General features: G+C 45.9%; 1 protein-coding gene across 10 annotated transcripts in view; it reads right to left on the reverse strand.

The window, feature by feature from the left end:
• Nucleotides 1–11436: 11436 nt before the first annotated feature.
• Nucleotides 11437–13998, reverse strand: part of ODAD1 (outer dynein arm docking complex subunit 1) — a 30155-nt gene continuing 27593 nt past the window's right edge. For 9 of the 10 annotated variants that reach the window (XM_072756126.1, XM_072756147.1, XM_072756114.1 and 6 more), the window contains one exon: nt 12869–13941. In XM_072756126.1, coding sequence (XP_072612227.1) covers nt 13420–13941 — 522 coding nt within the window. In that variant the 3' untranslated portion in view covers nt 12869–13419. Of the gene's footprint in view, nt 12381–12868; nt 13942–13998 lie in introns of those variants that run through there. The other variant, XR_012001089.1, reaches the window with a different exon arrangement.

Below are 13998 nucleotides of genomic sequence, written 5' to 3' on the forward strand. Positions count from 1 at the left end.
GGAGGGGCAGAGGGAGAAGCAGACTCCCCACGGAAAAGAAGTTGAAGGTGGGACTAGATCCCAGGACCCCAGGATCATAACCTGAGCTAAAGGCAGACATTTAACTGACTGAGCCACCCAGGTGCCCCCACTGCCATTTTTCAAAAGAAAAAAATCCATTGCACTGGGGAGGCAAGCTAAGATTCACCTATGTTTTTTTGTTTTTCTGTTTTTGTTTTGTTTTTGTTTTTGTTTTGTTTTTGTTTCTTAAGACTCACCTATGTTGAGCATTGTCCTGTCCATACAGGTTTTTTATTCCAGCTGTGCTCTCATATATATATATATATATTTTTTGTCCCAAAGACTTGTGCCCCTTGGTCTTCAGAATTACATGTGGACTCTGTCTTAGTCTGTTTGGGCTCTGACGACAGAATGCCATAGTCTGAGTGACTTACACACAGACACTTATCTGTCACATTCTGGAGGCTGGGAAGTTCCAGGTGGAGGTGCCAGCAGGTTCATTCCCAGTGAGGTCTCTCTCCCTGGTTTGCAGATGGCCACCGTCTTGCTATGTCTTCATATGGTAGAAAGACAGCAAGTTCTGTTCTTGGCTCTTGTAAGGATGCTCATGCCATCATGGAGGCCCCACTGTCATATCCTCATCTAAACCTGATTGTCTCCCAGAGAACCCACCTGCAAATACCATCACATGGAGGAGGGGGGTTAGATCTTCAACATACAGATCTGCGGAGGACATAAATTCAGCCCATGATAGATCTTTGTCCAGTTCTCTTCCATATGGCATTCCTGGTTACACTCTCAATCCCCACAGAACTGTTTCACAGCAGTTTCTGTTTACATAGAACCCATCCTTGCCATAGTCAAGCTCCTGACACAGTCCAGAATCTGCTTGCTGGCTCACTTACTCTTTCTTCCCTTTCACGTTTTCCTCACATGTGAGGAAATGTGTGAACATTTGAAAAGAAACCCACATGGGCATTTGCCTGTTTTAGCATCTCCAACCCACCTTAACTCTCAACAAAGAATTTAATTTTGTGTCATTTTATTTCAGATTTGATGAGTCAGCATAAAACCCAAAACTCAAATCCACAGCAGGACATTCTTGCTAAAAAGACACTTGATGAAGCAAATAGAGTGTGTGCTGTGAACAACAGTTCCCAGTTCTCCCTGTTGGGAAAAGACTGGAAATGCCACAAAACAGATGAGCCACCCAAGCAAAGGGAGCAAAAGTTCAAGCAAGTTGCTGCTGTGCACAAGAAGGGTGAGTCTCCAGTTAATAATATCTGTGGATATCATGAAATGAGAGACAACTTTATACCTAGCTCAAATCTTGGGTCTTCATGGAGAGATTCCACAAGAAATTGTATCCAAACATGTGCCTCAAATATTGTGAAACAAAATCCTGTCCTAACCAGTAATCCAAAGATGTATAGAAACAACAAATATGATAGAGTCTTGTGGCCAAGCATTGAGCTGACCCCGCTTGTAGGATATCGGACAGAGTCAGAGTCACACACATGGACTGACAATCAGAACAATGTGCTCCACATACGTAAAAATATCTGCATGGGGGTGGACGTTCATGAATGGGTTCCATTTGGAAAAGCCTTTGGTGAAGACATTTCCCTTAGGACATACAGGACTCATGCTGAAGAGAAAACTTATGAGTCTAATCCATGTGAAATCACCTTCCAAAATAGCTCGATCCATGATGTACAGAGGCAATCCTGTACAACAGAGGCAAATCATGAGAATAATCAAGGTGATAAAACCTTTGCCCACATTGCAAATTCTGACTCAAACAGGAAGACTAAAACTAGAAGGGGGAAATATAAATGTCAAGACTGTAGGAAAACTTATGTATATCAGTCATTCCTTATGAAACACATGAAAATTCACACTGGAGAGAAACCCTATGAATGCAAGACCTGTGGGAAAGCCTTTAGATATTCCCTACACCTTAACAAACATTTAAAAAAGCACAATATGAAGAAGCCCTATAAATGTGGAGCATGTGGGAAAGACTTCAGTAAGTCCTCAAAACTTAATGAACATAGAAGAGTTCACAGTACAGAGAAACCCTATAAATGTGAGGAATGTGGGAAAGCCTTCACCAATTCTTCCAGATTTAAAAACCATCTGAAGACTCACAGTTGAGCGATGCCTGACTGGCTCAGTCAGAAGAGCATGTGACTCTTGATCTCAGGATTGTGAGTCCAAGCCCCATATTGGGTGTAGAGATTGCTTAAATAAGTAAATAAATAAAACTTAAAAATAAATAAATAAATAAATAAAAATTCACAATTGAGAGAGTTCATGTGAATGAAAGGAATGTGGGAAAAGCTTCATTAATTTTCTCAAAATACTGAACGCATAAGAACATATTGGAAGCGGGGTGCCTGGGTGGCTCAGCGGTTGAGTGTCTGCCTTCAGCTCAGGGCGTGATCCTGGAGTCCTGAGATCAAGTTCTACATCGGGCTCCCTGCATGGAGTATGCTTCGTTCTCTCTGCCTGTGTCTCTGCCTCTCTCTCTGTGTCTCTCATGAATAAATAAATAAAATCTTAAAAAAAAAAGAACATATTGGAAGGAAGCTGAACTTCCCTGAACGACAGAAATGTGAGAATTCATGCATTTACATATTCACACCTAAGAAACTAAGGTCTGTGGAAAGCTTTTAACCTTTCATCTTTATGATTTTTTATTATTAATTATTAATTTTTAAAAGATTTTATTTATTCATGAGAGACACAGAGAGAGAGAGAGGCAGAGACACAGGCAGAGGGAGAAGCAGGCTCCATGCAGGGAGCCCGACGTGGGACTCGATCCCTGGTCTCCAGGATCACACCCTGGGCTGAAGGCGGCGCTAAACCGCTGAGCCACCCAAGTGGCCCAATTATTAATTGTTAATTTTTTAAAGTAGACTCCATAGGCAGTGTGGAGCCCAATGTGGGGGTTGAACACATGATCCTGAGATCAAGACCTGAGATCAAGGATCCAATGCTTAATGCACTGAGCCACTGAGGTGGCCCCTTCTGTCATCTTCAGTAGATATTTGTCCTCCTGTTGGAGAGAAACCCTATGAATCTAAGGCATATGGAAGAGCCTTCAGTGTTGTCTCTGGGTAATCCCTGGAGGAACTCACATTGTGGAGACTCCTCACAGGAGCAAAGAATGTGGGAGGACCTCTTTAAATACTCATCCCTTAAATTACACAAGCAGCCACATGCTGGAGAGATACTGTGATTGTAATAGATAGAAGAAAGCCTTCCAGGGACGCCAGGGTGGCTCAGCGGTTGCGCGGCTGCCTTTGGCTCAGGGTGTGATCCCAGGATCCAGGATCGAGTTCCACATCGGGTATCCTACAAGGAGCCCTCTGCCTATGTCTCTGCCTCTCTCTGTCTCTGTGTTTCCAATGAATAAATAAATAAATAAATCTTTAAAAAAAAAAAAAAAAGCCTTCCATTCCAGCTCCTCACAAGACACAGATGAGTACCTAACAGGAGAGAAATACAGTAAATGTTATGATTGCTGCTGTTACATTGTCTCATCCTTCAGCTGGGACTAAATTTCATGATTCTCCAATTTTTCTTCTCTAATGAAATCCTATGAGATGATGAAAATCCCTCTATATGCCCTCGCAGTTCCCCCGTGTGAATTTTGATATATAGGGGCTTTGTTAGAATTTACATACAGTTGGTCTCACTAACATGAAGCCCTGTTTGAACTTCATTTAATTTAGATTGGGGTTTAGCGTGCTCTATGTTAACATTTTTTTTTTTTTGTCATTTGATTGTTACTGGTCAAGATTCAAATGCATTATGGTCAGATTATGTGGTCTTGATGCCGTTATGGGACAGATGTTCTAATGTTCATTTCAGTCTCATGGGGCTGATACTGTCAATTGCCTGGCCATATTAATTTTTCTCATCCTCTTTACTGAGGGTACGTAGAATTGTTTTTCCAGAGTTAGCACTGTTGAAGGTTTTTAAATGCATTTTCTGGGACCCCTGGGTGGCTCAGCGGTTTAGCACCTGCCTTCGGCCTGGGGCCTGATCCTGAAGATCCGGGATCGAGTCCCGCGAGCGTCGGGCTCCCTGCGTGGAGCCTGCTTCTCCCTCTGTCTGTGTCTCTACTTCTGTGTGTGTGTCATGAATAAATAAACAAAATCTTTTTAAAAAATGCATTTTCTGTTTCTTCATAATTGATGGTGGGCGGAGCTTATATCCTTGGCAGAATTCACTGTCTTGGGGTCACCTGGGTGGCTCAGTCAATTAAGCATCTGCCTTCTGCTCAGGTCATGATCCCAGAGTCCTGGGATCAAACCCTGTACCAGGCTCCCTGCTCATCCCGGAGCCTGCTTCTTCCTCTTTCTGCTCTTCCCCTCTCATGCTCTCTCGCTTGCTCTCACTCTCTCTCTCTCTCAAATGAATAAATGAAAATCTTTAAAAGAAAAAAAAAAGAATTCACTGGCTTGGATTCCTAGAAACTATGGAAAGAGGTGAGTATTTGTCATTCTTTTTCTCTTAACTAAGTTCCCTTTGTTCTCTTTCCCAGTTGCTCTCTGGGAAATTGGATGAAATTCCCTGAATTAGCACAAGCAACTTTAGGATCATTGAGATGAAGGTCATGTTCCCAATAACACAACCCTCAAAACACAGGAGTCCTTACTCCCTAGTAGCATGTTTTTGGGTGTCTATGGCTGCAACAGATTGCATTTCTAGATTTATTACATGAAGCCAACACTTAGTTTTATTAAGAAGCATTTTAGGGGAATTTTTTATAACTTAGATGTTAAATGATAAATGATAAACCTGGTGTCAGGAGTTTTTTTATGATTGCTTCTAGTATATTTCAAAATACTGAATTTATTTGATGTTGGGTGGGATGAGGGCCCAGTATATGTCTGAATGGTTAAGCTTCTGGAGTGTTTTACATTCTCTTACAAACAAAATTTTTGACTCTTGATCTGTCTTTTATTGAGCAACCTTATAATACAATATCTTACTGGAGAAGCAGATTATCAAAATATTACAACTTTGTAAATTCTTGGGTGATGTATTTGTAGACAATGTTATTAGATGCATAGGAGTTTGGGCATTTTCTTTATTGCAAAGTGAGTTTTCTGTTTAGTCTGTTTTAACCACCTTTTCTACTAAGAATTTTGTTGTTCATTCATGTAATATGGATGAAAATTTATGCACCTCTTACTGTGACTTTACATATATCACCTTGCTTATCACCACTCCACAAATAAATGCTTATCATCTTATAACTCAGGAAACAGGCACAGAATATAAGGAAACTTTCTGATATTAAATAGCTTCTTTTGAGTTCCAAAGCAGTAGGTGTTTTCATTGTCAAGCTTGGGGTTTAGTACCTGTATTAGTTTCCTCTTGCTGCTGTTGCTGTTACAAATTGCCACAAATATAGTGGCTTTAAAAAACTCAGATTTATCATCTTACATTTCCGGCAGCCAGAAGTCCAGAATGGGTCTCACTGAGCTAAAATACCTTTTTTTTTTTTTTAAAGTAAGCTCCACACAAAACAAACTTTTATCTCATGTTTTCTTGTGGATACAAGATTTATAGAGGTGTGGCTCTCTCCTGATTTTTCATCTCCTCAATTTTTTAAGATTTATTTAGTTAGTTAGCTATTCATGAGAGACACAGAGAGTCAGAGACATAGTCTCCTGTCATAGGCAGGAGAAGTAGGCTGCCCGTGGGGAACCCAATGTGGGACTCAATCCCAGGACCCTGAGATCACGACCTGAACCAAAGGCAGACACTCAACCACTGACCTACCCAGGTATCCCTCTTCTCAATTTTTTAAAAAACTGGGAAACATAGCTACCCAAAAGTATATGAATATGTACAAATAGAGTTAAAAGTCAATAAAGAGATCACTACACACTCACCATCCGGGCCCATCACCAGTTTATTAAATGCCCTACAATATATGTCTGTACCTACAGGTGTTGCCTTCAAGTTCCAAGTGGAGACTATTATTGGCCATATGGATATTTATTCCTTTGCTCATCTTTGTTACAGCCTTTGCATAAATCTCCAAATACCTTTTCTGATTTTGCTTATTTTTATGCTACATCAGAGTGACTGAATATGTCTTTGTGTCCTGCTTTTTTCCAGAGAAAGAAATATTAACTTGGGTGATTGGTTCTTTTATTTTCACTGCTCTGTGGGTTGTTAGTCGAATTCATTAAAGAGACCTTTGTTGATGTATCTCACTGTAAATATTATAACCATTGTTGCTAAAACCAATTTTGATAAGTCTCTGGATTGCAATAAACTCCTGCACTAGAACCACTGGGTTATACAATCTGCATATGTTCAATAGAAAAGTATTTTAGGGGGCACCTGGGTGGCTCAGTCTTGGTAAGCATGGGACTCTTGATCTCAGCTCAGGTCTTGATCCCAGGGTGGGGAGTTCAAGCAAGCCCTATGTTGGGCTCCAGGCTGGGCGTGGAGGCTAATTTTAAAAGGGGGAGGGAGGGCAGGGTGGCTCAGCGGTTAAGCACCTGCCTTCAGCTCAGGGCGTGTTCCAGAGTCCCAGGATTGAGTCCCACATTGGGCTCCCTGCATGGAGCCTGCTTCTCCCTCTGACTATGTCTCTGCCTCTCTCTGTGTCTCTTATGAATAAATAAATAAGACCTTTAAAAAAAAAGGGGGGGGTATTTTAGGCAGGATAGTATAGCATGATTCCATTTATATGGAATTCCCCAAAGAAGCAAATCTGTAGAGACAAGATTGCTGATCAGTGGTTGCCTGGAGGTGGAGGTGGATGGAAATTGACCGCAGGCTGGCACCAGGAAACCTTTGGGGATGGTGGAAATGATCATCACACTGGACCGTGGTGATGATTGCACAACTCTAATAAAAGTTTGTGAATAAATCATTGAATATTCACTAACTTTTATGTCTGTAAACTGTGCCTCAATGAACCCATAAAGGCGGGAAAGGAGGAGGAAAGGGGGAAGGAGAGCAAAAGACATCACAGGTCTTCTAGAGTGTCCACAGGTACGTGGTGCCCAAAAGCTCTGCTAAGTTCAGCTTCGGGTGTTTGGGGAGGACCTAGGGGCAGGGGACCCAGCCTGCGGATGAGAGGGCTGTCCCTCTGGGCCCCTTCCCTGCAGCCTCACCGCCTCTGTTCCCACTCACTGCTCTGTCCACGAATCTGGGTGCATTCAGGCCCTCCCCATCCGCTCCAGACCATGCGCAGGGAGCACCATGCCGAGGAAAAGAACTCGGCCTGGGTGTCAGAATCCCTGGACTCAACCCCAAGGAGTGGGCGGGGGGGGGGGGGGCAAGGCTTTGGGGAGTCCTGCCACCCCCTGCCTACATCCTCAGTTCCTACAAGTGCAACATGGGAATTTGTAACAGCTGGTGTAACAAACACACCAAGCCCCTTCTAAATGCTCCACAAATACTAATTCGTTTCCTGCCCGTGACGACCTGTGCCCTGCGTGTTATTTCCCCATTTTGGAGCAGGGAAAACGGAAGCACAGAGAGGGTAAGCAAGCTGCCCGAGGTCACACAGCCCCCGGGGCGGAGGGGGGGGGCGGGGATTGCACCCCGGACTGTCCGGCACCACGCGAGCCCCGAGCCCCAGGCGGGGAGGAGGCCTGATCCTGGCGGAGGGAGTCGTGACTGAGGGTCCCTGTCTGTCCCCCGCACCGGGATGCGGGCTCTGGGAGCGGCCAGGCTGTCTGGCGCACAGGGCGAGGCCCTGCATGGACCCTGCAGAATGGAGCGGGGAGGCCGCCCCAGCCCTCCCGCCGCGCTCCGCTGGGGGAGCTGTGTGCCGGGCCGGGGCCTCCAGCGCCAGCAAACGGGATCCTGGGGCGACTCGGGACCCGGGGGAACCCGGGGTCTGGCCGCTCGGACGGAACAGAACGCGCTCGCGGCGGGGCACGCGCGCCCCCTGGCGGCGGAGTCCTGCCAGCACAGCGCCGCCGGGAGACCGGACGGTTTGCTCTGGGCGGGTGGGTCGGGCCCAGCAGAGATGCTCTCCCCGGGGTTCGCAGCAGGCCTGGGAGTCTGGGGAGCTGGCGGCGTCTCCCAGTGGCTTCCAGGCTTTTCTGTGATGCACAGTAAGAAATGATTTCGCAATAACACAGTTTCAGGAAATGCCCCCCTGTACGGCTTGATTTATTTTTTATTTTTTTATTTATTTTTTAATTCTACTCTTCCTTTTTTTTTTTTTTTTTTTTATGATAGTCACAGAGAGAGAGAGAGAGGCAGAGACACAGGCGGAGGAAGAAGCAGGCTCCATGCACCGGGAGCCTGATGTGGGATTCGATCCCGGGTCTCCAGGATCGCGCCCCGGGCCAAAGGCAGGCGCCAAACCGCTGCGCCACCCAGGGATCCCTACTCTTCCTATTTTAAAATGCTCATCAGGAAAAAAATTTTTTAATTAAAAAAAAATTCTGGTCAGATAAATTGATTTAAATTGATTTACTGACTAACAAGTCTCAACTGATAATCTTGGAAAGTGTTTTCTACTCCCCTAGATTATCCTCAGGTTTGGGGGTTCGGTTTTTTTTCAGCTGGCAAAGATTATGCTGGAGAAAGAGCACCCAGACCATTCCCCAGCAGTATCATTCTATCACCTTGTGCTGTCGCCAGGGATTCCCCGCCAGCTCTGATTTCAAGATAAACTGGGCTCAGAGGGGTGAAGACATTTGTCCAAGGCCACACAGGTTGTATGTGGCAGTGCTAGTTTCTGCCTCACTTCTGGAAGATGGAATTCACTAAATGCTCCAAATTTCACTGCTATTAAGTACAGTTTAATTTGATCCTCTCTCCACTTTTGCCAATAAGATGGAACTGCACTGTCCTGCTGGTTTTTTATTCTGTGTAATGTAGATTAATGACATTCCAGAACTCCTGCTTAAAAACTCAAGTCTTGGGGCGCCTGGGTTGCTCAGTCGGTTAAGCATCTGCCTTCAGCTCAGGCCATGATCTCAGGGTCCTGGGATCAAGTCCCGCATTGGGCTCCCTGCTCAGCGGGTTGCCTGCTTCTCTCTCTCCCTCTGCAGTTCCCCTGCTTGTTCTGTCTCAAATAAATAATTTTTTTTAATGCGAGTCTCTGTATGGAACAGAGTGAATCTAAGATGGCAATCTTTGTTGAATCTTTGTTGAGGTGACAACCCATAGCACCACTAGCATCTCCAACACCAACACTTTCACCACCAATACCATCACCATATTTCCTTCTCTGTCACCACTGGCTCATCAGCATGACCATCACCAAAACTGCCAACCACATCACTATGCTCACTCTCACTACCCCCACCACCGCTGTTACCACCAGGACTATTATTATCACGGTTCCCAATGTCACTACCATCACCACCACCACCATGAAAATGCCCCGCCCCTCAAACACAGCATTCAGGAAGCCACTCATTTTGTCACCTAGTGACAGCCTTGGTCCAGCAAGCCTGCATTCTCCATCCCTCTCTCCACCCAGGGCCAAAGGGAATGTGACTGTGACATTGAGGGCAGTGCTTTCTTCTTGGCAACCAAGAGCCAAGTTTGATTCTCTGGCTTCTCTGTAAGTGGCTTTGGATGTATCCTGGGCTTGTTGCCTCACAGTGACCATCTACAAATGGCAAGCCCAGCCTTGGACCATGGGAAAGGCAGAAGAGGGTCTGTTCAGTGTAGGGCTAGGACCCTTGAGGGGTTGAGAGTTGGGTTCAGCCTGAATCCCTCCTGCTAGAGTGGCTCATGAGACCTTTGGAGGAGGAGGCCTTGAGGGCGTGGGATCACTGTGTTCACTGTTCTGTCTTCAGGAAGATAGAGGAAGTCATTGTAGATGGCAGGTAGGGCAAGTAGTCATGACTTTTCTTCACACCAAGATGTGACTCCCTGGGTCCCAAATGTAAGCTTTGCTTCCAGAAGCCAGGGGAGCTGCTATTCCCTTCTCCTTCCTGAGATATCAGCTTTTAAATTTCTTATTCACTGTTCTGTCCCCAGAAGCTACTACAATGTTTGGCACATAATATACACTCAATTTGTCAAACTAATGGGGAAAGAGGGAGATGGCCTTCTCTCCTGCAACTGTAGAGAAAAATATAGTATTTTTTATCATAAAGTTAATTCAAAGGATCTGAATTGAAAATGTGTAAAGAGGAAAACTTTTACAAAAATACGAATTTTTTTCTGGTGCACTAGAGAGATTGTAGAAATTAGTAATTTGCTCCAACTTGCCCTGTTCCTTATTAATATTATTCAGAAACAACATCAACAGTGTTTTCTGGGATGCTAAAAACTATAGAAATTGTGGTCATGTCCAGTAGCTGTTCCCTCTGGAAGATTTTCACCTGGATGAGTGGTCTTACTGGATTATTTGCGGCCTGGCTGACTTCCTGCATGCAGACTCTGCAAATGCAAGTAAGCTTTCTCATCAGATCAGAAGATCAATAGCCCTTTCCTCTTTTCACATATGCATGTGGAAAATTAAATCCCAGGACTCTGATGGATTAATTATTTTACAAATAAAACTAGTGAGCCTGCCTTGAGTTACATGGCGCCAGATCACTCACAGCTGAACTTCTGGGATGGGTGAGCATGGAAGGTGGTGACCCCTGTTGGCTGTCCAGACAGCACGGGCCCCCTGCCAAGCTTGTTCATTCCAAAACAGGAATTTTCTTTTAAAGTCTGAAAGGTACACCAAAATACTCTACAAAGGTTTGAATTAAGAGAGAACCTGGGTACCCAGGTGGCTCAGTGGTTGAGCATCTGCCTTTGGCTCAGGTCATGATCCTTGGATCCCAGGATCGAGTCCCACATAAGGATCCCCACAGGGAGCCTGCTTCTCCCTCTGCCTATGTCTCTGCCTTTCTCTGTGTGTCTCTCATGAATAAATAAAAGTTTAAAAAAAGAGAGAGAGAGAGAGAGAACCTAATTTCTGTTATTCTACCTCATATTCTCATTTATTCTTTTTTTTTTAAGTAGGCTCCATGCCAAACATGGAGCTTGAACTCAGACCCCTGAGATTAAGAGTGGAGTGCTCTATGGTAGGACCCAGCCAGGTGTTCCTGGGTCCCCAAAAAACTTTTAAATTTTTATGTTTGTTGACTCAGAAAAAAGTAATATCCTTCCCAGAGTCATCCAGAAAATGTACTCCCATACTGTTCAAATGTTTTTGTTTCTGTTAGGAATTTCTTCGTAAACTTTGTACCTAATATTCTGTACCAAGAATTCATCACTTGTACAATAACAGAATGATTGCAGCCTCTTAGTCTTGCTATGAAAATATGCATTTATACTTCCGTTGACAGAATTTCACCGATTGAGAACACACAATTTTTTGTCTCTGCCTCTCTCTGTGTGTCTCTCATGAATATTTTTTTTAAATCTTTAAAAGAAAAACCCCTCTGTGATCTAGCAAAGAAGCAAAAATGGAGTTTTCCTGCATTGGCATTTTTTAAAGATTTATTTATTTATTTATTTGAGAGAGAGTGAGTGAGAGAGAGAGAATGCAAGCAGGGGGAGCAGCAGAGGGAGAGAGAGAAGCTGACTCTGCTGAGCAGGGAGCCTGATGAGGAACTTGATCCCAGGACCCCGGAATCATGACCTGAGCCAAAGGCAGACGCTCAACCAACTGAGCCACCTAGACATACCTTAATCCCCATGTTTAGATTTTTTTTAAGGATCAAGCCAATAAGGTCAAGCACCATCCATTTAAGAGGAGCTGGTTGACCTCCTGGAGGTCAGAGGTCATGATATTCCACTAGAAAGTTCTCCCTGCTCAGTGAGGAGTCTGTTTCTCCCTCTCCTGCCCCTTCTCCTGCTCATGTTCTCTCTTTCTCTCTCTCTCTCTCTCTCTCTCTAAATCTTTTTTTAAAAAGTCTTCCAGGTGTGAACTATTATCAACCTATTTTAAGGAGAACGAGACCCAGAGTATTACCTTCCTTGATTAGGAAGGTGGATGATGGATTATCTGTCTGGATTTGGCCAGATTAAATTAGACAGGGCATTCAGGAGGATCGGAAAGAGTGACCCCTGCTGTTCTAATCCTCCTCCCTCCCAAACCGCCCACAGCAGGAAGAGGACAGTCGGCTTTATCTCTGTGACTCTGGCATCAGGGAGGGCCTCAAATACTCTTCCTTCTCTCCTTCCAGGCACACTGACAGATTGCATGTCCCACCACCCCTCCCCTTTGAAGTTATGCATCATCGAATGACCTACTTGAGTTAACAAATGTGAGTGGAAGTGACATGTATCATATCCAGATAGAAGCTGTAAGAGTCATTACAGCTTTGCCATTTTCTCTCCTTCCTGGTCACAAAGAGTTGACAACACTCTGGAGAGATGCTCTTCCATCGGCCTGGGTCACAAGGATGATGTGGAGCAGAGCCCTGAGGTGACCACAAAAGACCAGTTACATGGGCAAGAAAATTAACCTTTTCTGCATTAGGCCACTGAGATCCTGGGCTTGTTTGTTACTGTACCATAACCCAGTCTATCCTGACTGATACATCCTAGTTTTCAGTAAAGCCTGAAATGTGGTGGTCTCAAAAAAAAAAAAAAAAATAGGGTCCGCTGGGTGGATCAGTCGGTTGAGCATCTGACTCTTGGTTTCGGCTCAGGTCTTGATCTCAGGGTTGTGTGACCAAGCCCCATGTTGGGCTCCCTGTTTAGCAGGGAGTCTGCCTGAAGATTCTGTCCCACCCCACTCTCTCTTTCTCTCTCTCTCTCTCTGTTTCTCTAAAATAAATAAATGACTCAAGTGAATGAACAAATGAGTAGCAACGAATAGGGACAAGGTCATAAATTTCTGGGCCGGAGGCAGAGGAAACAGCCAAGTCTCAAGCTTGCTCTGTCACATATACACTTGGAACCAGGCTGGGGTAAAAATCAGGCTCTGACCTTTATTTCCTATGGTCACAGCTCATGCTGACCCTGACATCACTGCTCCAATTCCTCCCCCACTACTCAGCCATACCAGGGGCTCCTGTGGAGCACGAGGAATGAGGAGCTATAGAGACAGGGACATGAGGTACAAGGAGAGCCTGGGTCTGGGAAAGGGGATTCGAAGTGTGGAAGCAGAAACAGGAGGCAGGGAGACAATGGGAGGGCTTAGTACAGAGCTGGGGAGAGAGAGGGGGTTGCAGGACAGAAACACACGAACGAGAAGCCGGGAGAACAGGCGACTGAGAGACACGCAGGGAAAGGAGGGTTGGAATAGAAAGGGACCAGGAGACAGCGGAGGACATAGTGAGGGGTGGCTGGAAGCAGATGGGGACATGGTGCAGGGTGGATGCAGGGTGGGTGCAGACAGATGTGGTGCTAGACTCACAGAGGCCCAACACCAGGAGAGAAATGGAGAGTCACGGGCCAATCTTGAGGCAGAGATGCCGAGATGGCCAGCCAGGAGCCCCAGGCAGAGTGGGCGCCCTAGTCTTTGCTGGTGGTGGAGCCCGGGTCGGTGCTGGAGGTGGGGCCGGGGCTGGAGACCTGGCCTCTGCTGGAGCCGAGGCCTCCGCTCGATTCCGACCCAGTGCCTCTGCTCTCGGCACCTGAATGGCTTTCGTGGCCTCTGCTGGATCTCAAGTACCCAGTGGACCCCAGGTAGCTGGTAGAGCTGGGGGTCCTGAAGGTCACACGGCCTCCTGTAGAGGCCCGGCTGGAGAGTGGGGCTCCCTTGGCACTGGTGGAACCGAAAGTCACATGGCCCGTGCTGGAGCTGGGCTCACCAAAGGTGACGCGGCCGACGTTGGAGCTGGTGGCTCGGCCTCCACTGGATGCCAGGATGGACCCAGGGATGGCACTGGGGCTCCTGGCGATCACCGTGGGTGTCCCCGAGGTGACTCTCTGGGTACCAGAGATGCTGGGGACACTCAGGGAGCTGTCCGCCTTCCTCACGGCCTCAGCCAATTCCTTCAGCTGCTGCTCCCGGGCCAGCTCTCGCACCTCCAGCTGCGGCAGGAGGCAAGTTAGGGTCCCAGAGAAGGGCTGAGGGCCTGCCCCGAACCC

Source organism: Vulpes vulpes, chromosome 1 (genome assembly GCF_048418805.1).
Source record: "Vulpes vulpes isolate BD-2025 chromosome 1, VulVul3, whole genome shotgun sequence".
NCBI classification, from domain to species: Eukaryota; Metazoa; Chordata; class Mammalia; order Carnivora; family Canidae; genus Vulpes; species Vulpes vulpes.